Source organism: Euprymna scolopes, chromosome 23 (assembly GCF_053919585.1).
Source record: "Euprymna scolopes isolate OS-2025 chromosome 23, ASM5391958v1, whole genome shotgun sequence".
Taxonomy (NCBI): domain Eukaryota; kingdom Metazoa; phylum Mollusca; class Cephalopoda; order Sepiida; family Sepiolidae; genus Euprymna; species Euprymna scolopes.
In genome coordinates this window covers 60273944-60299950 of record NC_136504.1, presented here as the reverse complement: position 1 = coordinate 60299950, position 26007 = coordinate 60273944, and the positions used below count along the sequence as shown (strand labels likewise).

The following is a 26007-nucleotide window of genomic DNA, read 5'->3' as shown; positions in this document are numbered from 1 at the left end:
GCAAACGACTCTCTACTACTACTACTACTACTACTACTACTACTACTACTACTACTACTACTACTACTACACACAGCACACCCACAAACACAACCACACATTACTAAAGTGCCGTCTGGCGCTAGCCGCACACACGTACACACAACACGAAAACAAACGCTGTCCTCCAAAGGACAGACTATTAGTACTACTACTATTCCCAGCACATGCGCACACACGCACACACACACACACGTTCACTACCGTCCTTGTATACGTCACGTTGTTATGGCAACCAAGCCCGCTGACTTTCACACCATAAACACACACAGTAAATCTGATTTTCTTCATTTTCTCATTTTATTACTTTGGTATGTTCCCGCTTATCCATTCATTTGCTTATACTTTCTTTTACTACATTTTATGACAAGACTCCCAAATACTTTTGTGAATTCGACTGTTATAAAACCTACCGGTATTCGGATAAATTAATTTTTCTTGTGTTTATATATCATTCATCTACCCATTATCGCCTGCAAAATTTTTCTTCATTTTTCCTTCTGCCATTCCTATTCATTGTTTTTCGTTCTAATCTGCATACAACTTATTTCATTCAATTTTAATCTACAAAAATATCAATTATTGCCTACTTTATAAACATTTATTTTCACCATTATTTCTACAATATTTCCTTTCTGCCAATTTATTTTTACATATCACATACTTACAACGTATTGTCTGCACATTTACTTTATTTTACCATTATCTACACAATATTTTCTTTCCATCAAAAACTTTTTAACTATCACTTACTTACATCTTATAGTCTGCCTTTCTATCAAAACAAATTTAACTATCACTTACTTACATCTTATAGTCTGCACATTTTTTTTATTTTAACATATTGATAATATTTTTATTTCCGTTAACACTTTCAGTCATTATTTCTGTTTAACCTGCGTTTAATCAAACACTTTACAATTACCGTTTAGTCAATAACAACCTATTTTATTTTTCTTATATTACACCTGATTACATACATTATAACACAACTTACTATTAGACAAACCCTACTGGAAACCACAATAATAAACCTTGACCAGCTTTAATTACACCAATATAATTGCCGACTGTCCATTCAACACCACTACTAAACAACACGTTCTTTTACAATCACATACACCTTTTTTATTATACTTTTTTAAAAACTTACTTTTTCACTTAGCACATTATCTTTAAATTTTAAACAATAACATCATCTTTCCTAACAAAGCTCCTTCTTTTTTTCAATTTTTAATACTTTTCGACTGCTTGCTATTTACAACAAAAACATTACCACTATTTTTGTACAGTACAAAATGATGCCAATCCTGCCAAACCACCATTCCCCTCCCCTTTACTTTTTTTTCACGGTTTCTTATTTCTATTAATTCCCTGGATAACCACTGATTGGGTACTAATTAACTATTTCATGTAGAACGCGCCCTGCAAATTTTGGCTACAACTGGTGTTTTTTTTATGTTTTTTTTTGTTTTTTTGTTTGTGTTGTTCTGTTTGGTTGACTGCTTTAGATGTTATTATATATTTTTTTTCCTTTGGATAAATAACATAACAAAACCAAATTAAATTTTCAAAAAGTGATTTCTTCATATCATGAATACAATTTCTTCGCGACGGAAACTGTAAATCTACCACCAACACTATATATATATTTTTATACGTTTCTATACGGGCGTTACAGTAAACTAATACCGAAATTTCAGCGGCTGCGACGGGGGGGGGGGGGGTTAATACCCACAAGTTCCAAACATTTAAAAACAATTCGAAATTTAATTTTTTTTTTTTTTTTTTTTTTTATTATTACATTTTCACCCCAAACAAGGCAAATTGCCACTTTGGTGTAGGGGGCTACTATCAAGGGCAACAACTACTGGGGTACTATGTAGGGATTTGGGCAGCAAGGTGTCGGTTCACGTTACACTTGAACTTCTGCACGTCAGTACTGTTGGGGAAGCAGGGACCTGGAATGGAATTCCAGAGTCTAGCGGTTCTGGGGAAGAAACTATTGGAGTAAAAAGATCTTTTACATCTAGGGATCTCTACAGTGTGGGGGTGGGATTTAGCAGCCTGTCGGGTTTGTCGAGGGTGCACACGTCGTGGGGGCACAAGTGATTGCAGTTCGTCAGAGCATTCACCACTAAAATACTTGTAGAAAAGGCAGAGGGATGCAACATTTCGTCGATGGGACAGAGGCTGAAGCTTAGATGCCAGTTCAGGGCCTATCAGGTTTGCGACTCTCTTTTGAACCTTGTTAAGGAGCGAGAGACTAGTAGCAGATGCACCAGCCCAGATGTGGCAGCAATACTCCATACATGGGCGAATGGTGGCCTTATAGAGGTACACGATACTTTCGGGTGTTAGTAGTTTTCTAGCACGGTAGAGAGAGCCCACCTTTCTTGCAGCGGCCCTGGCAATGCCTTCAATGTAATTGTTCCAACTCATGTTTCCTGTGAACGTTAGGCCAAGGAGTTTGAAAGATGGACTCTCAGATAAAGAGTCGTTGGCCATTGCTATGGGTGGTAGAGAGGGTTTCTTGTAATTATTGAATGAAACTAGTTTAGTCTTGGCAGCATTGAACGCGACCAACCACTTTTGTCCCCATTCCACTACAGATTGGAGGTCTTCCTCTAGTGTTTCTGCCATTTCTTTAGAAATGTGTTCATTCGTCTTCCTGTCGTGCCTGCCATAGAGTGTAGTGTCATCAGCATATATACCCATCTCAGAGGCAATTTTGTCGGGGAGGTCATTTATGAATATCAGGAACAATAGAGGTCCAAGGATAGAACCCTGGGGCACCCCCACATTTATATCATATTGTTTAGATGTACGACCGTCGAGGACAACCTGGATTTTTCTCTTATCTAAGAAGGATTTAATTATGTTAAGTATTCTACCAGTGATACCGTATGATCTGATTTTACTGAGGAGACCCTCATGCCATACCCTGTCAAAAGCCTTAGATATATCTAGAGCTACCGCTCTGCCCTCCCCCGCGTTGTCCAGTGAATGGTATATATGTTCAGAGATCACAGTTAGGATGTCTGCTGTGGAACGGCTTGTCTAAATCCATATTGTTTGTCAGTCAGTAGTTTAGCATCTGTAAGATGATGGACTAGAGCATGGTTAATTATGGTCTCAAATATTTTGGCAAAAAGTGGGAGGAGGCTAATGGGGCGATAATTTGATGGGTCTGTCCTTTCGCCAGAATTCTTGAATACTGGTACAACAGAAGCAGTTTTCCAACAGCCTGGAAAGCAAGATTCATTAAGGCATTTGTTGTAGAGTTTGGAGAGAACTGAAGCTACTTCGGCTGAGTACTTTTTTAATAACACAGCTAGGATAAGATCGGGTCCACATGCTTTTGAGGTATCAAGGTTTTTTATGATAGCATGCACCTGAGCAGGGGTGGTTTTCAGATCGTCTAGTGTGGCGTCTGTCCGCATAGGAAAGTCAGGTAGGGGGTGGTTGGAAGGGTCCAGTGTGGAGTTTGAGGCAAACCGACTGGCAAGCATGTACGCCTTGTCGGTTGCCGAGGAGACAACCTCGTGATTGTTGGTTAGTGGGGGAATTGTTGATTGCCCATTATTTACTACACTGTTGTAGATTTTCCAGAAGTCTCGAGTTCCTAGTTTTTGTGCTTCGATGCGCTTTTTAGTGGTTTCCGTAAATTCTCTCTTAGCTGTCGCTATTTCTTTCTTAACGTTATTTCTAGCTTCTATATACTTCAGTCTGTTTGAACTGGACTTATGTCGGTTAAACCTACGGTATGCATGCTGCTTTTGAGCAATGGCAGTTGCACAAGTCGACGTAAACCATTGGGGAGAGTGGGGCTTACTATAAAATTTCCGCATGGGAACATGCGCTTCGATTGCAGTTTTGAACCAGTCAGTGGTCTCGTTTGCACATTGTTCAGCAGGAAGAGAGAAAATATTTTTCCATGGAGCATCTCTAATTAGTTCCCTGATGGCTTCCCAGTCAGCCTTATTATAATATCTCGTTGTTTTGAGCACTGGCTCTTCAGTTTTGGGTCTAGAGTTTAGGGCGATTTCAACCATTATCACTGCATGATCAGCGTTCCTGAGTGGGCTGTGGGCCTTCGTTATGCAGTCATCGGGAACTGTGGTCAAAAACAGATCTAGAAGTGATGCGTGTTGTTCTTCCTGGTCAGGGAAACGGGTTGGAAACGTAACAATTTGTGATAGGGAGTGAGATATAGCGAAGCTATGGGTTGTGCTGCCCGCTGCATCTGTGTGAGTAGAGAATCCAAGCCAGTTTTTGTGGTGGACATTAAAGTCACCAAACACATGTATTTGTGCACTAGTGTCGAGGGTCAGTGCCGTGTCTATGCTGTCAGATACTTTGTTTATTATGGAGCAGTCCTGAGTCGAGGGAGAGCGGTAGAGAAAATAATAGTAGCTAATATTGTGTTGCATGTTTAGTCTAAAGCACATAAAGGCTTGATCATCTGTTTCTAGGTTTGTTTCTCTAGTCAAGGGAAGGGTATTACGAATGTAAACTCCACGTCCGTGCATATGTCTGTCAGAGTCCTTACGGCAGAGTGGGAGATATCCAGGCATGTTAAAGTGGTTAGAGGGAATGGAGGAGTGTAGGTTAGTCTCACTTAGTGCTAAGATATCCGGGGTATTTGTTAAGAGAAATGCTTCAACATCAGCTAAGTTAGTTCTAAGCCCACGGATATTTGTGAATGAGAGCCTCAAGGGAGGAGGCAAGTTGAATTTGTTTGTCCCTAATTCTGGTTTAAGCTTATTTTTAGATTGTACTGTCGTCATATTTTTTTTTTTAAGAGTTTCGGTAAGGGGGAGCTTAACAAGAAGTTATGCGGAGCTTCAGACATGCATCACAAGTAGACCATCAGCTGACCTTTCTCCAATTAGGATTGTGGCCTCAGGAAAGCCCACCGGGGATGAGTGCAGAGTCCCTTTCCATGCGCGTCATGGCACTACAAACAACCCGATATTATTCAACTGTTGATGGAGCAGCCGCTCTAAGCGCTACCAAAGAGTTAGGGCTCCTGTACTACCAGTCGGGAACAGCAGCCAGGAACTGTCAATCTGGTACCCTCAACCCTTTAGAAGAAGGTCAACCCAATCTAATCGCTCAGTCATATCTTATACTCCAGCACTCCCAAATGTTCAGTTTTAGGGGTGAGGCGTGCTGGGAATGGGGGAGAATGGCGTTCATTGCCCTAGCCAGGAAACAAGATCTACCGCTGGGTGTTTCTGTCGAATCACTGAGATAGTGTCTCTGCGCTTGACTAATAGGCAAAGAAGGAGTATGGAAGCCGGGCGATAGACAGAGCCTATCTACTCCTTTGTTGTCATATTATTTATCCACAAAAAAAAAAACACACACACAAAAAAATCAGTTCTAGCCAACATGTGACCCTATAAGTAGGGCGCATTCTACATGATAGCCGGCAGGTGGCACGCAGGGGCCTCTTTTGTATATGTTCGCCAAAAAAAGTTATATCTAATAAGTAACAAAAAAAAACTCACCTTTTAGAAAAACAACATTGTATAAAAACCACAATATGTTTATTGGTTACAAAACGGGAGATCGATTTGGTATGACGTTGTAACTAAAAATTTATCAACCCTTAACAATTGTCGCAATAATAAGACAGACAAATATTATTTTAGAGTTCACATGAATTGTACCTAAACCCCCGAAATAAAATTAATTTTCCCTTTCTTTCTTTCATTTTACAGACTCAACACAATCTTGCAAATTAAGCCAGTTTTTAAAAAAATTACTGACCATACTTTTGTTAATTTTTATGTTAAAATATTTTCTACTTACAACTTTCTATTACTAACTGCTTGCTTACATTATTTACAGATTTAAAAAAATATTAATCTTGATTTTGAAATTCTCTTGTATATCCATAAAAATAAAAGTGAACGTGTCTGTGTATCTGTCTATGTATCTGTCTGTCTGTGTGTACATTTCCCTACGCAATAACTCTGTCAATTTTATGTCTACAGACTCAAATTTTGATATACAGGGTACTGAGATTTGGGAAAATCTATGTGATCGTTTTCGGCCACAAATTTTGTGATTAAAGAACTCTACCAAACTCCTTCGACAATTTTGGGTCTAAACGCTTGAAATTTTAGATATAAGTTCCTTGGACATGGATCTAACTTAATAACTCAATTAGGGTCCAAAATAATAATGTTTAGGAGTCATAATAGGGGTCAAAGTTAAAAAATTGACCGCTTTTTTTTTGTTTTTGCTCAACATGCACCTCCAAATACCCGGGCAACGCCGGGCAACGCCGGGCACCCATGCTAGTATAGGTATATAATGATCGTACTGTCGTAATTTTCTAGATGTAAATCCACAGAAACACCGATGTTGATGCTCTCACTGAACCTCTCTTTTTAACCTTGGTGATAGACGCTGATGATGAGATGATTTGGAATACGCATATGCAAAATGTAAGAGCATGATGTTAATTCGAAGTAACCTCTGAAACGATCTTACGCCTGATCATTGTTGACTGGATTCTGAGAACATACAATAAGTAATGTTGCAAAACAATTGGTTCGTGCACTTCTATTAATTCTCTCTCATCCCTCTCCCTCGTCTCCCTCTTTCATCTTTTTTCAAAATTTTGCAGATAAAACATTGAAAGTTGAGCATGGAAAATTTTAGCACTGAGCAACGGATCAAAATTATTGAGCTTTATTTCGAAAATCGTCGTTCCATAATCTGGACTCCAAGAGCCTATCGTCGGCATTATAATGTCAGACAAACTGTCAACCAGAGCATAATTGATCTTCTTGTGAAACGGTTTCGGCAACAGGGTTCAGTCAGTGATTTTCCACAACCTGGAAGACCACGTTAGTATGTACAGCTGAAAATGTAGAACTCGTAGAGGACAGCATTGCTGAAAACCCAGACACTTCAACTCGAAGACGGGCTACTCCAGATTGGAATGTCCAGAAGGTCACTTCAAAGAATTCTGAGGGAATTGCTCCTGTTTCCATACAAAATTCAAATGGTACAGGCACTGCAATCCACAGATTTTCAGTCTCGCTTAGCTTATGCCTTTCACATTCAGCAAATATCCAGAGAACAAAATGAGTTCATCCATAAGATGATAATGAGCGACGAAGCCCATTTTCATCTGAACGGATTTGTGAATCAGCAAAACTGCCGAATATGGGAAATTAAAAATCCAAGAATCGTTCATCAGCGTGAATTGCATCCAATAAAATGTACCGTTTGGTGTGGTGTTATCTCAGAAAGAATGATAGGTCCTTATTCCTTCAAAGACGAAGGTGTTGCGGTGACGGTAACTGCACAGCGGTATTAACAAATCATTGAAAATTGTTTAAGGCTAGCTATTCAGAACAACCCTGAAATGTGGTTCCAACAAGATAGAGTTACTGCCCACCCTGCCCGTCAATGTACAGTGCCGGCAAAAAGCAAGTCCGCACTTGTAATTTTTTCAAAAACTGCAAATTTAAGCTAAATTGAATTTAACTGTTTAAACAACCTATACCTCATTTGAATTGCCTTTTATTTCTCTATAATTTTACCTGTTCATATTTGACTTTTAATTGAAATATTTTAGTGTTCACGTCAATTTAAAAAAAAAAAAAAACTTTTTTGATCATCGTATTTACACGTTCTTACAGTCGTGTTTTTGTTTTAGTGTGTGATTATATGTGTGATTGACTAAAATTCTTCTTATACACTTATGTTACCGTACTGTTTTTAGCATCGTTTTGACGCGTTCTTACAGGTGTTTTTCTTTGTTTGCGTGTGTGTGTGTGTGTGTGTGTGTGTGTGTGTGTGTGTGTGTGTGTGTGTGCAATTGACTAAACTTATTTATTTATGCTAAATAAATCTTTTTTGTTTAAATAAATCGTACATAAGGCAAAAATATTTTTTTAACATTAAATACATCATAGATGTTAATTATTCTTATGCCCTTACGTTACCGTGCTTTTTTTAGCATTGTTTTTACATTTTAAAATTCTTTTTTATATATACGCTAAATAAATCTTTTTTGCTCTTAAGTTACCCTACTATTTTATAATGGGGGGAAAAAATGATTACAAGAATACTGTAGACGAGTCATGGAAATTGCCGAAGCTATTTATGCAAAGGATACAAGTTAGCGAAACAATTAAATAACTAATATTAATACAATGGGGCAATGAAAGAATGTTATATGAAAAAAAGAAAAAGATTACACAAATGTTATAGCCGAAACATTTCAAAGTAAACTATTATGCTAGACTCTAACCTTTAATCATAACCAGAAAATTGACAATTTAAATACTTCAAAGTCTCCTTATTTGAAGCCATTAAACTGTCAATTTCTGACTATTATCAAAGTGTGTGTGTGTATACGCGCGAGCGATATAAATCAATCTAATATTTGTGTTAACCAGATTGAACCTCAGCAACGCGTGGCCGAGTACAGCTAGTCATAAATATTGCTTCTTACATGATACAATTACAGAAGTAACGAACAATGCTAGCATAAAACACCCAATATTTTGATATTCAAGGAATTTGTTAACTTTATTTTTGCTGATTTCTGAATTTAAACACCAAAATTGTAAGCACTAGCGACCTCCGATTTTCATCATAGAATCAGTGACGTCATCATCTTGTGCATACTTTACAAAGCTGTTTATAGGAGTTGTTTATTGATCGTGTTTTTAAATCTCCAAAAAATCAAGTTATATTTATAGGAAGTTGTTTTAAATAGATCAAATAGATTATTTAAAGATTAAATTATCGAACTGTAAAAAATTATTCATCATTTTCTTGTGAAATAAGTAAAGAAAATCTGAGTTTTTTTTTTTTTTTTTTTTGCTGTGGGAGTTTGTTTATATATAAAAAAAAATGAAAAAGTGACATTTTCATTATCTACAGCTGAACAAAAGCGTAAAATATGAATAATAGTGGGCACGTGCAAAATAAATAAATATTTTGACCCCTCTCTTTACTTTTCTGCTGAAAAACCTCCAAAATATTTAATGGCGGCAATATTATCTACAACAATCTTTATTTCCCCCCTCTCTCTCTCTCTCTCTCGCTCTCTCTCTCTCTCTCTCTCTCTCTCTCTCTCTCTCTCGCTTTTTACATTTCTTTTTCTGCTAGAGAAAAAAAAACATTGTACGGTATCAGCATTATTTACAATAGTTTTTATCTCTCTCTCTCTCTCTCTCTTCTTCTTCTACTGTATATATTCTTCCCAACTCTCCTTCTTTCTCTCTCACTTTCTTTCTCTCTCTTCTCTCACTCTATTATTTCTTTTGCATGTTTCTGTATCCGTGTGTTCGTTTTTATCATGCGGCTCACTTATAAAACAGAAAAAAGAGAAGATAAAAATGTACATATCAGAAAAGCAAAAATAAATTCATCTATCTTTTCATTCCGCCTTTACTTACGTATTCACAACAATTATAGGAGATGAGGATAACATAAACTATTTTCTTTATTAATTAACTTGCAGATATTTTTCTATAATAAAAAAAAACAGTTTGCCACACTAATTCCTTCTTAAAAAAATGAATGTTGTCTTTTTTTTGTGGGGGTGGTCCATTTACACAAACTGAGCCACAGCAACGCGTGGCCGGGAAAGACTAGTTAATGATAAACTTTGATTTTTACCCACCTAGTAATATTCTTCTCCAAACTGTAACCTAATTATACTGCCTAATATAATGCAATATCATTGTGTGGTGTTGCAAAGTCACGTATGTATGGCAATTTAAAACACAATGCGTTCATCTATATATCTCTAATAGTGAGAATGTGTGTATGTGTGAGGATACTTCTCAACCTATATACTCAACAAATTTTTTATCTACATACTTGAAATTTAGTATATAGGGCTTTCAGACATGTGGAAAACTTTTTAATCGGTTTTCATCTGGAAGAAAGGGCTATTAAGAGGTCAAAATTGAAAGATTGGTACCTCCTTTCAAACTCCCCAAGGGATAACAACCATTACCCTCTCAGTCTGACATAATATTCGGAAAGTCTCAGTGACTTCCTTTTCACACAAAGATTGTATAAAATTGAAAAATATTAACATTCGATTTATTTCCAAATTAATTTGTATAGAACAAAAAAAAAAAAAAAAATCTACATATGTAAATACTTTTAGAATTTAAATATATTTGAACAATTATGTAGCATTTTTTTAAATTTTATGCAATAAAACTTTGTATTTTTTCATTCTGAATGCCTTTTATACAGTTGCATCACCGCCAAAGCTCCGATTCAACTGTAGCAATGTGTGTTTTGTGAACCGGGCTGAGTGGTTGGCTGCTGCACCGAAAGAGACGCAGATCATGCGTACCCCTGTATCGATGGTGTTTGTTCATCACACAGCGATGGCTCATTGCTTCCATTTCCAAAATTGCAGCCATGAAGTGAAACAGGTTCAAGACCATCACATGATTCAGTACAGTAAGTTCAGATTTCGGTTACTTATCAATTTATCATTACGGAGACCTATGCTTTTAATCCATGCAGGTTATCTAGAATGTGCCTCATCATATAGTAAATTAGTGATAGTGACGGGTCAGTGATCACTTGGGCTATGACAACAGCATATTCTTTTCATTTTTTTTTTACTCTCGTGTGAGATTCACAATCGAAGTAAATGAAATGCACCAATTCAAAATGGCAGACGATTTAAAATTAGGAATGGAAACAGCTCCTCAAAACACGACCGCCCTCTTTGACATTTTAGAAAAAAGAAATGGGAAAGATCTCATCAGCTTATCTGCTCCATGTGGTTGCCAACTTCTTGTTATAATGCAATATTCTAACGTAACACTAACTTGACTTCTAAGGAGGAAAATTATATCCTCTGGCTTAAACTAACTTTATGTTGAATTTTCCAATTTTAATCTTATTTTTACACATTCGCTCATTTTTTTTAATGACGATTATATTACCTCATATAAAGAACTAATAAGAATGAAAAATGATTATTGCAAATATAGGAGATGCCTAAAAAAAGACAAACGCTATAGATAGGAAGAGAACAGTTATCAGAAAGAGAGTTTCACAAGCTGTCAGTTCTTGGAAAAAAGCTATGTTATGATGACGTATAAAAACAGGGAATGGATAGAGACCACTAAACTAACAGGTTGGACGAGTTGGAACAAAGGAAGTAGAGTATGAATCAAACAATTCTGAAGTATTTATATATATATATATATATATATATATATATATATATATATATATATATATATAGCAACATCACGTCTGTGCAGAGAAGAAAGGATGGAGTCCAATCAAATTACAGATATGTTTCTGCATTTTATCAAGAACACTCAAATAGAAAAGAGATTCACCAGCCTAAATACGAAAACAGTACTCCATAGCTGGTTTGATAAAGATAGAGAATTTCAGTACTCCATAGCTGGTTTGATAGAAGATTTGTATAGATAGAGAATCGTGTCAGATGTGGGAAAGTGTTTACAGCAATAGAGAGAAACGATTTTACAAGAAGAAAAAATAGCACTGGATCTAATACATGAACACCAAGACAGATTTGATGAGAAAGAAAGAATAAGAAGTTTTTACAATCGATTTCTCATCAAGAGCAAAGCCATCCATAAAACTCTCAGGAAGAAAAGGGACACATCTACGATCGAAGGACATTAAATATTGCTACATTTGGTCTCTGTTATTTAGACTGTATTATTTTCGTTTATTTGCATTATTTTGTCATGTCTGTTCAATTTAATAACTATGGCTGCTGAGACAAATCGACAAGAGTTTCCAGTGAAAGAGAGAATGATCTCAGCCAGATTGGTGATGGAACTTAGCTGAAACAGATCAAATGGACCGCAAAGGTTTGAATAAAGTTGCTTTTAGCCAAGATTCAATGGTTCAATGATGGCGTTTCGCTCAGATGTATGAACAAGTGATAAGATTCCAACAACACACACACACACACACACACACACACACACACACACACACACACACACACACACACACACACACACATATATATATATTATATGACTGTGAACTTCAGTAGAAAACCGCAAACAAAATATGCTGGTTTACTCAACAGATTTCAATTCTAAATAATTGCAGTGGAGATGAGTGGAGTGATAGGCCCTGTCATGCATAACTTCCCCAACATCCTTGGTGTGTTAATAACATGCCACATCTGGGACCATCGTAAATTGATTTAGTTTTGCAAGTACCTCTTCATCATTACTATTCGTGGAAACGCCTTGAGCTTGCTCCCAGCCTGTCAAGCCACTGGAATATCTGATTAAACTTTCTGATACTTCTATATTGGTAGCATTTGGATTCTTTGGACTACTGTTCTCATCTTGAGTGTTATTTTCACAACGTTTTGGTCGATGTAACCTCCAACTTTTTCAGGTGTATCTTGTCAAAGTCAGTAATCTCAGTAATCTTTCTGCCGGATCTGGGAATATGCATGCTACGGCTTTACTTTATCATGTGCTACAAAAAAAAAAATTTTTTCTTCGTTTCTTTTTCTCTTACTTTCCCTCTCTGACCTGCTCTAAACAAGTCTGTCAACCTATTTATTCCACAAATCCCAAATCTCAATCATGAAAGGTTTCCAGAAAAAATACTCGATTAAACCCAGATCTTCAACTTCCAACGTAGACCCTCGCTACCACGTCTCCTTCTCCAACATCAGGGGTCTACGTTCCAACCTTCCAGAGGTTCAAACTCTATTACAAGAGACTAAACCAGACCTATTATTCTTAAGCGAAACTGGCATTGTACCGACAACTTCCCGAGATGAGTTCATAATTAAAGGCTACTCTAACTTAACCTCTAAATCCGACCCCCAAGATCGCACTGGGCATGGAGTATGTGCCTATATTAAAGACGACTTTCCATGTGGCAGGAACATCTCCAGAAAAGATCCTAATTTACCCTATATGTGCTTCCGGGTTGCAGTTGCGCACACTACTGCGTTTATATTTGCACTCTATCGCCTTCACAACAGTGGAGTTACTATCTTTAAAAGCATATGTGAGAAAATTGGTCACGTCCTGTCTGCGTACCCCTCAGCAAACATTGACGTCTGTGGAAACTTCAATGTTCACAATGTGGAATAGTTAACCTACTCAAACAAGACCGATGATGAGGGGGGGTTCTGTCACGATTTCTCCATTGTTTATGACCTCACTCAGATTGTTGATGAACCCACCCATATCCCCGACACTGACGGCCAGTATGCAAGTCTCCTAGACCTTTTTCTCACAACTTGCCCTGAGCTATGTTCATCTTCCGTTCTGTCTCCATTGGGATCTTCTGACCACTCTGTTGTATCAGTTAAGATAAAAACGAAATGTAATAGGTCCTCAGATGTACCTCTCCATCGTACAGTATATCAATACTCTATGGCTGACTGGGATATCTTCCGTACATTTATATCAGATCTGCCTCTGCATTCCATGTTTAAAAAGGATGCGTCCTCTATAGTATCAGACCTGACGGAATGGTTAATTGTAGGTATAGACCGTTTCATACCCTCGAAAAAGTTCCAGCAAAAACCTAACAGCCAGCTGTGGTTCTCTCCAGAATGTGCTGCTGCTATTGCACACAGAAATCACTTTTTCCATTGCTTCCAACGTAATAGATATATTGAGACTAAAGCTGTCTTCAGGACCACCAGCAACCTCTGTAAAACATAGCATTGTACCGATTAATCGGAATCGGGAATCAAAAAGTTTTCGGGGTATCGGAATCGGTATTGGAATCGGAAAAAATTGTGCCTAATTTCCGATTCCAAAACCGATTCTTTTAATATTTTATTATGTTAATTTTTCATTGCTGATACCGTTGATAAATATTTATTCCTTTTAAACTATTAGTAAAACTAACCTCTATGGATCATGATAACATTAAAAGAAGATCTAAGTTTATTTTATCTGCGTAAAATAAACAAAATAAAAGTAAAACGAAAATTCGCTAGATAACCTTTAGAAGAATGCAGTTTATTTTCAATGTATAAAAAAAATTGTTTAAATTTAAAGAAATATTTTGTCAAGAAAAATAATATCAAACATTATTGCTAATTAAATCAAAAGTAGAATATAATAGGGTACTTGTACAGTTTAGTCAAGACATTAAAAAATGAAAATATCGAAAAAAGTTTTAATTGTATGTATACGTTATAGAACAAAGTTCTTCGAAAAAAAAAAATCACTTAATTTCATCGAGTAGTTTTTTTTTTTTTTACAGCAGAAAAACACGTTTTTATGAGAGTGCGTTGAAGGCGGCCATATTGGATTAAAAAAAAAATTGTTTGAATTTTATAAATGACAAAGGGAGATAACTCCAGTTAAAGCGCTGACACCCCTCCCCATCTCTAAATACTAGCTTTTCTTCCTAAAAATCGAACATTTTGCTCGGTATCATAACAAATTGCTGTAAAAAAAAAACTACTTGATGAAATTAAGTGAAATTTTTTTTCAGAGAACTTCGACTCATAACGGATACATACAATTTAAACTTTTTTTGATATTTTCATTTTTTAATGTCTTGACTAAACTGTACAAGTACCTTTAATAGTGTTGGATTTTGTCTGGTTAGGTTTTGGTTCGCTCCCTTACTCGACATTGGCAAATATGACAAGGAATGGCGAAAAAAAGCAATTAATTTTGTTTTGTATTTTTGTAGGGGAATCGCTTTCAACTTTCATTTGATTTTTTATTGGTTTAAGTAAATGTTTTAGAGGTCACTTGTCCATCCCCTTATCAAACGGTTTAAAACGGTCTAGTATTTTTTTTGCACCTAGTTGCCAAATGTTTACAGACCCTGCTTCCCAGGGAGTTCACAGTTTAATGTTAGACAATTTCAAACGACTGGGCGAGTTTTATTTTATTTTCCTGGAGCCACTTTGTCTGACACCCGGCTGTTTTTTTTTATGGTGTCATTCTTGTTAAAAATATACATAAAAGTCTGGATAAAATAGATAAAGAGAAAATATGTAGAAATTTTTCAAATTGAAAAAGAAATTATATCTACATTTAAAAGTACCCCCCACCCGCATTGAAATTCTACTTTTGAGCATATTTGTGAACCCACTAAAAACAAAATTATTTTAGAATTTAGGAGGGAGAGTTAGTAGCCCATATAAATTAATCTCTAATTAAATATGTATAAATTTTAAAAGAATCGGATCGGAATCGGTAATTGTATCGGAATCAGGAAAAATTTTGGAATCGTCCCATCACTAGTAAAAAAGTAATAAAGAATGTGAGAAAGTTGTATGCTCAGTCCATCAAGTCCAAAGTAGCTGAGCAGTGGCTTGGTTCCCATCAGTTTTGGCAAATAGCAAACAGAATCCTGAACAGAAGTGTGTGCTCTATCCCAACTATCATCAGTGGACCTGAGGTAATCTCGTCTGCATCAAACAAAGCTAAACTCTTTGCAATTAATTCTACCCTTTACGACCAAGGCCGCCAACCCCCAGTATTTCCTCATGTATCTGAAACCACGCTATGCGACATACAAATATCTGTACATGATGTTGCCAAGCTAATCCAAAACCTTGATTCCAGTAAAGCAACTGGCCCTGACAGCATTGCAATTATAGTGCTCAGAAAGCTTCAATCAGAATTAGTGCCCATACTTACACTTAAGTTATTTAAGCGTTGTCTTAAGGAGAAATGCTTCCCAACACCTTAGAAAATCTTATCAGTATGCCCTGTATTTAAGAATTCAGGTGATCGCTCATCTCTCTCTCAGTACAGATCAATAAGTCTCCTATGTGTCATCAGTAAGCTGGTGGAATCTGTGTTAAATAGAGAAGTAGTCAACCATTTCAGCAAAAATAACCTTCTTAGTGACGTGCAATTTGGTTTCCGTTCTGCTTGATCTACAGCAAACGTGCTTACAGTTATACCTCATAGGATTAGCAAATCTCTTGATGGAAGCAACCTTTCTAGGGCAGTTGCTCTTGACATATCAAAGGCCTTTGATAGGGTATGGCATAAAGGTCTACTTCACAAGATCTCCAGCTATGGTATAGCTGAAAATGTCTTCTCAATTATTAAATCATTTCTCTCTGATAGGTTCATAAGAGTAGTGATTGATGGGCAGAAATCAGAAGCTCTCAGTATTAATGCTGGAGTCTCTCAAAGGTCCATCCTGGGCCCAACTTTCTTCCTGATCTACATTAGATCTTCCAAATCACATCCTTACATCATTCATAGACATTTATGCTGATGACACTACAATCTATGGTAGCACATCAAAAACCATAAACGATCAAGTTCTCTCTGATTCTCTTTCCTCTGATCTTGAGCACGTGGTAAAATTGGGAAAGGAGAGACTTGTTACTTTTAATGCATCTAACACCAAGCTTCTATCTTACCCTAACCCTAACACCAAGCTTCTATCTTTACATCATTAACGCTCTGATGCCCATCTAGCACTAATTGAAATGAATGGCTTTCGTCTTAAGAAGGCTTCATGTTTTGACAAACTTTTGTGCTTGATGCTTTACTCCTGATCTGAAAATGAACATGTATATCAAATCCATTGGCAAGGTCGCTGGAAAACTGGTGGAATCCTTCTATCGTTCCAGTAGATATCTCACTCCTGATGCAATTCTCTACCTATATAAAAGCCAGGTACGTCCAAATATGGAGTATGGTTGCTACATCTAGGCTGAGCTGCTAGAAGCAACTTATCCTGCCTTGACAGAGTTCAAAATAGACTTTGTAGCTAAGTGGGGGATGCCCTTTTCTCTTCCCTGCAACCTCTTCTCGCAGAAGAGATGTTGCGAGCCTGTCTCTGCTTTATTGTTATTTTCATGGTAAGAACTAGTCTGAGCTTCAATCTATGCCCCCCCCCCTCGCCAAACTTTCATGAAAAACACTCGTCTAGACAAAGCCACTATCAATAATTTCCCACACTCTTTATCTGTGCCTAAACCTGAATTTAGATTCCATGAACAAAGCTTATTTCTTAGAACTGCACGCCTGTAGAACTCTCTTCTGATTTCCTGCTTTCCAGCAAACTATAAGTCTTCAAGTCCAATGTAAACAAGTTCTTGATGAGCAGTTCCTCTAAGTAATTCAATTTACAAAATTTCCACTACTTATGTTTACTACGCTATAATCACATCGACTAATGTATACCTATTAACCCTTATCCTCGAATGGCCTCCGGACCTTGATAAGTGGTGATTCCTGTGTACCCCCCCAAAAAAAAACTTTATTTAGTCCACAATGGTAGCATGCTCTCGTTCTGTCAGCCAAGATCGAATAGAAGTCTTAAGCAATTCGCAACTGTATTTTGAGTGTCGCCACACTAAAGGTTAAGCCTTCAACCTCTAGAAGAGTGTAACTGAATATTACCAAATACTTTCCCATTAATCCTTGCAGGGATTAAATAAAGGGTTCCGTTCAAAATTTCGCACAGATTCCCGAGTTTAACAGAAAGATTCCCAAGTTCAACAGCTAGATTCCTGAGTTCGGCAAGGTACACCTTAAGAAGGTCAGAGGTTCCATCGACCGAAAAGTTATGAAAATAATACTCAAGATGAGAACTGTAGTCTAAAGAATTCAAATAATACGAATAATCAATCCTTATCTCAAAAATTCAGAAACATTGTGAATTGATTTGGATTTATAAGTTCCTCTTCATTACTGCTATCTGCGGAAACGCCTTGGGCCTGCTCTCAGCATGCCAAGCCACTAGAACATTAGATAAAACTTTCTGATACTTGCATATTGGTTTCAAAAAAGGAAATTTTATTAATTAACTTTTATTTGTTGTTTACATTCCTGAAATGCTATTGACGCTGGACATTTTCTCCTTTAATATTATTTCTTTTTTCATTTGTAATATATTTCAATTTCTGTTTTAATAAATATTGTTTGAAGAATTATTTACTATTTTTCATACTCGACGACTGTCAACATTAGAATCTTGACATGACCATATGAAGAAGACTAGGAAGGAGAACCGCGGTACATGCATTTTGAAGTAAGATAGTCATTTAGGTACGCATGCATAGTTTAACAGTATTTGTAATACTTGTATTAATCAATACTTGTTTCTTCTTCTTTTTCTTTTTATAGAGTGGTCAGATATTGGGTATAATTTCATCATCGGTGAAGATGGCCGGGTTTATGAAGGCCGAGGATGGGACAGAGTTGGCGCTCATACCCGAGGTTTCAATGACAAATCTGTGTCAATGACGATGATTGGTGAATACAGCAAGCGGTTACCCAATGAGAAGGCACTGTCTGCCTTGAAAAACATCATAGCTTGTGGTGTTGACATGGGCAAAGTGAAAGAAGACTATAAACTCTATGGCCATCGAGATGCAAGCAATACTATCAGCCCTGGGGACAAACTGTACGCTCTCATTAAAACATGGCCGCACTTTGATCACAATAAGCCTTTAAACGACTGATGGTAATAACAAAAATAAATAAATTAAAAAAAAAATAACAACCAAAAAACAAAGGACCAAAAAAAAAAAAAAAAAGAGGGATAGAAGTAGAAAAGTCTAATCTTCTTTACAATCAAACTGCCAAGAATTTTTTTTCGTTTTTTTTTTTTATATATAAGTTACTAGTCGATACAGTACGTGTGTATGTCATTTTTCATCTCTTTACCAAGCTTCTATCATTTTATAGCACGAAGAAAAATATTGAAGTTTCATGGAAAAGGAAGTATGCTGTTCAGTATTTGCATGAAAGAGCAAGTAACTATGATGAATGTATTTATGTTTTTTTTTTTTGGCCAAAACTATTAGAAATTGTTTTTAATCAGAAATAATTCGCTTTCAGTTAATGCCCAATGTCATTTATGTCCACTTTTCTGCAGATTATTAAGCAAAAAAACCCTGTTAATTTATTTTAAAACTAGCAGATGTACCCGGCGTTTCTCGGTATTAAGCATAACGTTAAATTCCTTTAAAAAAAAATGATGTAAATAAAAAAAAAAACGGAAAGAAACTGGGACATGTGCATGCGAGTATTATGTTTTTTCTTCTAACAGTTCAATTCTTATAAGGAAAGAAAAAAATACTTGAGCTGAGATCGAAACCAAAACCAGTGAATCCAGTACGATAACCATTAGGCCAGCTCGACACATCTTTAGAAAGTGTTTTCAAACTTATTTATTCTTAACATAAGGAAGCTGTCATGTGAACGATTTTCGCATGCGTAGTCGTTAAACAGTTGACAAACAGATAAAAATCTGATGACCACCCCAAGTACCAATTTTTCAGTTTTTACCCCTTAGCAGTCCTTTTTTTTCCGGATGAAAACCGATTAAAAAGTTTTCCAAGTGTCTGAATACCCAATATACCAAACTGCAAGTTTGTTGATAAAAAATTCGTTGAGTATATAGGTTGAGAGTTGCCCTCACACACATTCTCACTTATATATATATATGTTTTAATAAAAAATAATTCACTTTGAATTAATGAAACGTGAATCTGCGGAGCTTATTCCACAGTGTTATGTTTTGATTCACTTCAGTTTGTGTCTATCCGTTACACCTTTGCATTGTACTGCCGGCAATAATTTTTTTTTTTTTTTTTTTTTTTTACATGGAGGTCGCCACTTATCAAGGCCCGGAGGCCACTCAGGGATAAGGGTTATTGCATGCACAGTAATCAATGAGATAGTATTGTTGTAGTAATCATTAGTATTGGAGATTTGATAGTGTCTTACTTAAGGGGGCGGTTTGTCAGGAATTTGCTTATGTTGGACTTGAAGACATCCAAGTTGTAGTTAGGTGGGAAACAGGCAAACAGAAGAGAGCTCCACAGGAGTGCACGTCTGAGAAAGAAGCTCTGCTCATGAAATCTGCGTTTGGATTTAGGCACAGATAAAGAGTGGGGAAAATTATTGACAGTGGTTTCAGCCAGACGGATATTTCTCATGAAAGATTGGCAAGGGGGGACGAGAGATTGGAGCTCAGACGAGCACTTGCCATGGAAATAACGATAAAACAAAGACAGGCTTGCAACGTCTCTTCTGTGGGAGAGAGGCTGCTGGGAAGAGAAAAGGGCATCCCCCACTAAGATACAAAGTCTTTTTTGTACTCTGTCAAGGCAGGATAGGCTGTTTTTAGCAGCTCCTGCTCAGATGTGGCAGCAGTACTCCATCCTTGGACGTACTTGGCTGTAATATATATATATATATGTGTGTGTGTGTGTATATGTGTGTGTGTATATATATGTGTGTGTGTGTGCATGTGTATATGTGTGTATATGCGTGTGTGTGTGCATGTGTATATGTGTGTATATATATGTGTGTGTGTGTGCATGTGTATATGTGTCTGTGTATGTATATATATATATATATATATATATCTATGTGTATATATATATATATGTGTGTGTGTGCGTGTGTATATGTGTCTGTGTGTGTATATATATATATATATATATATATATATGAACATGTGTGTGTATATATATATATGAACATGTGTGTGTATATATATATATGAACATGTGTGTGTATATATATATGAACATGTGTGTGTATATATATATGAACATGTGTGTGTATATATATATATGAACATGTGTGTGTGTATATATATGTACATGTGTGTGTATATATATATATGTACATGTGTGTGTATATATATATATATATATATATATATATATATATATATATATATATATATATATATATATATATATATATATATATGAGATAGAAAGAGAGATAAGACAGGCAAACTGAACATGTGTTAGTCCTCATTTACATTTTGGAAAGTTTATCAGACTTACACTCCCTACACATTAACGTTTACTTCAAAATCATTTGCATACCCAGATGTTAGTGGAGGCGTAATTTGACTAATTTCTTCTTTTTCTTCTTCTTCTTTACATTTACTTACTAGAAATTATCACACGAATCGTTAAAAGTTATCACTCACTGACAAAAATAACTGGTGTTCCCTGAACCTCGAGTGACAGCGAATCTACTTCCGCACCACTCTCTCTTTTGATAACCACTGCAATTTCATTTGCATTATCGCAACAGACGTTTACCAGTGATTACTCCCTGATAACAACCGTTGACTTTTTCTGGAATTTGTGGGCAATAAGTCTGGTGTCTGGTATTGCTTAGTAGGTGTTGTTTATACCATTTCAGGATGCGTCTTCGACAATCAGTCCGACAGTGGTCTTGTTTCTATCGACTCTAGTATGGTTTTGTGCAGTCTTGGAAAGTCAACCCTTATCAGACTTCAATTTCTCTTTTTAAGAAGGGCTTAGTTGAATGATAATCAACCCAAACTATTGAATGCCAATAGGGTTGTTCGGACATTTTTTTAAGCCAATGTGTACTTTTTCTAGTGTGCTGGTTTTTAAAAACTTTGTGACCTTGTGTCTTACCTCTCAGAGAGGATGTAAATAAATTATTTTTTTTATAACCATCTATTATAAGAAAATAGGTACTTATGGGTCGTGCTGAAATGGTATTATTTTTTAGAACTTGGGAAGAGGGTAGTTTATATTAAAATATTCTGTACTTTCACCTAACAATTTAATGAACCAAAGAAATCGTAAAAATTGAATTTAACTTGTAAATCTTGCCCCCATCCCAAATAAATTAATGCGGTCCTTGTTCTGCATAAGTACCAAAGAAATGTCTACAGAAATATATTTGAAAGATAAAATATTGCAACAAATGTACAAAATGAAAATCCTTCTTGCTTGTTGAGTTTCGTTCTTTTAGAAAAAAAAGATCAAACAAGAAAAGAGAGATGATAAAAGAGGCCGGTTGACATCTTCGTTCATCTTTCATCGGCCCTGGACATTTCACACGTAGCCACTGATTTGCAAAAACATTTCTTGTATGTTTGCACAATCAGATTATTGCCCCCACTTCACTTCCGGTTGTCCCTCCCTCTGTTAAGAATGCTATTATAAAAAACTCCTTAACAGAGAGAGAAGGAAGCTTCCTTTACATATTTTTTACTTTCACATAAGAATATAATAAACAAAAGATACCGTAAAAACGCAATTAAAAATAAAGGAGCAGCCGGAAGTGACGCGGAAACAGTAACCCTAAAGATAACCTACAATTAAATTTTCCTATTTTGCTTGTTAATGAAGTTCTGGAAAGAACGATAAAGTGTGTCAAGCTGCAGTGTATTTATTTGCTTCCCCATTGAGCAAATTAGGCACACGGCCGTTTTTTAACGTGGAGAGATTGGAGAAAAGGGAGACCAGCTCCCCGAAGAGTTGGGGAGCTGGGTAGTGACAATTGATATGAAGGGTTTCCCCTATATTGACCAATAACTGATTTCTACAAGGGCAATGATCTTATATATGGGGTTTTCCCCACATATGGTCTTTGATTGCAGTATCCGCCGGAACAGATACTACACTGGCCAAAACTGGCTGTGTCAAGCAACAGACTGTTACACGTACCCCCCCCTTTTTTTAATAATTACTTTTAGTACAATAAATATAACTAGGGGCGAGCAATGAAAATAAAAAGTATTTGTTTTTTTTTTAACCAAAAAATAAATGATTGAAAAAAGAAATCTGTTAAAAATCCAAACATTATCGGACCTTAATAAAAGATATCAGTCTTTATTTAACATATAAACTATCTTATAAGATTTCAAAAAATCTCTGCCTCTTTTGATAACCATTGCAAATCACTTTGCGATATTATGACACTCTTTACCATTCATTATATACAGATAACGGCCGTCAGCTTATTCCGGAATTTAAGAGGCAATAAGCCTCCCTAAAGTTAAAGTATTCTCTGTAGTGGAAGGCTGGATGGTGTTCTCGCTTCTTTGTGACAATTTTAAGTGGTACCGCCTCAATCTATTATCATTTCTACTGAGTTGGATCTATCTATCTATCTATATATATATATATATACTAGTCGGGGGGGGGCTTTGCTTCGTCGGTAAATATGCTTGATTCTTACTTTTATTTGTTACTATCCTGAGAGCCCGGCATTGCCCGAGTGTTTGGAGGTGTGTGTTGAGCAAAAAAAAAAAAAAAAAAAATTGGTAGTAGGCAGGCAGGTTCAAACGCGTACCGCAAAGAAGGAAAAAAACGTGAGAAAGAAAAAATATGACGTCTTTGCCGTTGCTCCCATCACCAAACCGGAAGTGGCAAAGGTTTTAATTAAGGCTAGTCAATCGAAAGGAAAGGATTACTTTCGAAAATATCGGTGAAAAAAGCAACCCTCCCTGTAGAAAAGTGCCCAGTTGAGGGTGAATGAATGTTTTTGATCAATTTTTCGATATTTGTTGTTGGGAGGGTCGAACTTCAAAACGATACTGATCTCATGAAAATCCATCACCTCTGTCGAAAGTTTTAGGCAGACATACATACATACATACATACATACATACATACATACATGCATACATTTAAACAGACAGGTGAGATTTATATTATAGACTAGTCTGGATGACAGGCGTTGCCCGGGTGTTGTAAGGTGTGTGTTGAGCAAAAATAAAAAGTGGTAGTAGGCAGACAGGCTTGAACTCGTGCCGCAAAGGAGGAAAAAATGTGCCGTCTTTGCCATTGTGTCCATCGCCAAACCGGAAGTGGCGAAAGTTTTAATTAAGGCTAGACAATCGAAAAAAGGGGATGATTTTCGAACCCTCCCTTTAGAAAAGTACCCAGTTGAGGGTGAAGGAATTAATATTTTAGCCTATTTTTTAAGGATGGAGCTTCAAAATGATACCAATCTCGTGAAAATCCGTCGCCTTTGTCGAAAGTTTTAAGCAGACATACATACATACACACATACATACATTTAAAAAGATTTTTTCCTTTTATACTATAGATTATTGTTGTATGCTTATTGGCGTATTAATAACATAATTCAGTACAGTTTATTCTTAAATTTATGTAATCCCGCCTCTACAAATAATTATATGAAAACATCTTTCAATTATGACCAAAAAGTCCAAATTTTAAGAATTGTTTAGTCCCGTCAAGACAACTAATAATATTAAAACATTTTTAAATTATGACCAAAACATCGAAATCGGAAGAATATAAAAAAAAGTGTTGTTTCTGTTGCAATATTTTTTATGTAATTAGAGGGTATGGTTAAAGAGAATTGAAGGTTCTACTTATAGTCGCTGGCGATAGGAACTAACCAAAGTGGAGCCACGTTCTGCTAGTAACCAATCAGAGACCAGAATCGTTTCATTATAATATTCGATCTTTTAGAAGTCTCACACATAATTTTTTCTGTTCACATGAGAAAAATCTTTGCTCTTTGTTTGCAAACTTTTCAAGTTCAAGCTTCACCGAAAAATGTATTTTATCTCCAGAACTTATGTATCCAACAAAAAACTCTTTTCCGTCTCCAGGAATTATACAGATTAGCTACCCCTCAGAAACTCTTCTGAAATTAAACATGGCCTTCAATTCAAAAGTTTCCCTTATAATTAAAATGTTCTTTTCTTTTCTGTATTAATTTAAAGAATAAACCATAAAATTTAAAACGATTCCACTGCATCCCATATAGATAGAGCTAGGTAATTAAAAAAAATGATTGTTATAAAGCATTTATTTTAGTAGAAAATGAATTCTATTCTTATTTTTGTCAGCTTTGTAACTCTCACTACCCTTATTTTTTACTTTAGTCTCTGCATTCCACGAGCGATTTTTCTGCTGTTTTCTGGGTTGGAATCTATCCACCTAACACTTATCGTTGGTTAGTTTTTGACGTTGGAGTAGTATTTATTTTTGTTTTTATTTTTTGTTCTTTACATCAAGTGTCTTGTCTTGAGCGATTTCCATTAAAAAAAAAAAACTTAGGTCACTTAAATTATCTCCCCTTGATTTCAAGAGCAAAATATATCTCATATCTTTAGTTGAAACTCAATAACAACTTTATAAACAAACTAGCAGGGAGATGGGGGGGGGGGCTTTGCCCAGGCATAAAATACGCTTAAATATGATATTTTTATTTGTCCAGATTTCGTATATATTATTATAGAATCGTGATTTCAAAAGTAAAAAAAGAAGTATTTGGGTGTCATCAGCTAGAATCGAAACCGAAACTGCAGCATTCAAAGCTGGTGACGTTACTACTGTACCAACGTGACACGCATATGAACTGGTTAAAAATAAAAAAATAAACTAAGATGAATGTACAAAATGTATAACGATTTTTTCAATTTTGACCGATTTTTGACCTCTTAAAAACTATTTTAACCAGCTAAAGACCCGTAAAAAAATGATCCATAAAAAATCTAATTGTCGGAGATCTCTAGCACTGCTATGCGACTTTTCGTTTCGAAGGATAGAATTTGAAAATAGGGAAGCAGGTAGACAGGCATATAGTCTTTTATATATTAGAAAACATCTGAAGTTGCGAAAGAAAGAAATAATTAAAGGCAGTTAGAATTTAAAGCTCTTAAAACATTCAATTTGTTTTGTTTTAGATTTAAATTTTCAGTATGTGAGTATTATTTTCAACTGACAATATTTCGCATTCAAACTTTTCAGTATGTGGTCTCTTTAAGCTGAAATTTCGATTATAGGTTAAGGTTAGGATTAAAACCTATTCTTCCCTTAGTAATCAAAGTGTTAGGGTTGAGTAATTTGATCTAAAAATGTTTATTTCTTAATAAACTAAATACTTTATAAATTAATAAAGAAATAAATATTTAAAAATTGATTAACATCAGATAATTGTTTGAATAATTTAGTTTTATTTCCATCATTGGCAGTGGTTGTATGAAGAAGTCTAGTAATGCCCAGGGGGGGGCAATTTCTTGATTGCCTGCCTTAAAAACTCAAGTATACATCCTAGTGCTAAGAAGTGTTATCAGTTCCGTGCAAAAGGTTCTGCTGGTTTAAAAGTTAATCTTGAAAATGAAAAACTGTATTTTTTGAAAATCTTTCTAACAATACAATAACGACCTTTGCTTTCTATAACTTGATTTCATCTGTCAACGAGATTATAA

General features: G+C 35.9%; 1 protein-coding gene across 3 annotated transcripts in view; it reads left to right on the top strand.

Moving 5' to 3' along the window:
* The window catches only part of LOC145245940 (peptidoglycan recognition protein 1-like), a 141043-nt gene extending 122463 nt beyond the window's left edge, over positions 1 to 18580 (top strand). For all 3 annotated transcript variants that reach the window (XM_080107698.1, XM_080107700.1, XM_080107699.1), the window contains 2 exons: positions 10291 to 10503; positions 18147 to 18580. In XM_080107698.1, coding sequence (XP_079963824.1) covers positions 10291 to 10503; positions 18147 to 18484 — 551 coding nt within the window. In that variant the 3' untranslated portion in view covers positions 18485 to 18580. The remainder of the gene's footprint in view (positions 1 to 10290; positions 10504 to 18146) is intronic.
* Positions 18581 to 26007: the final 7427 nt, after the last annotated feature.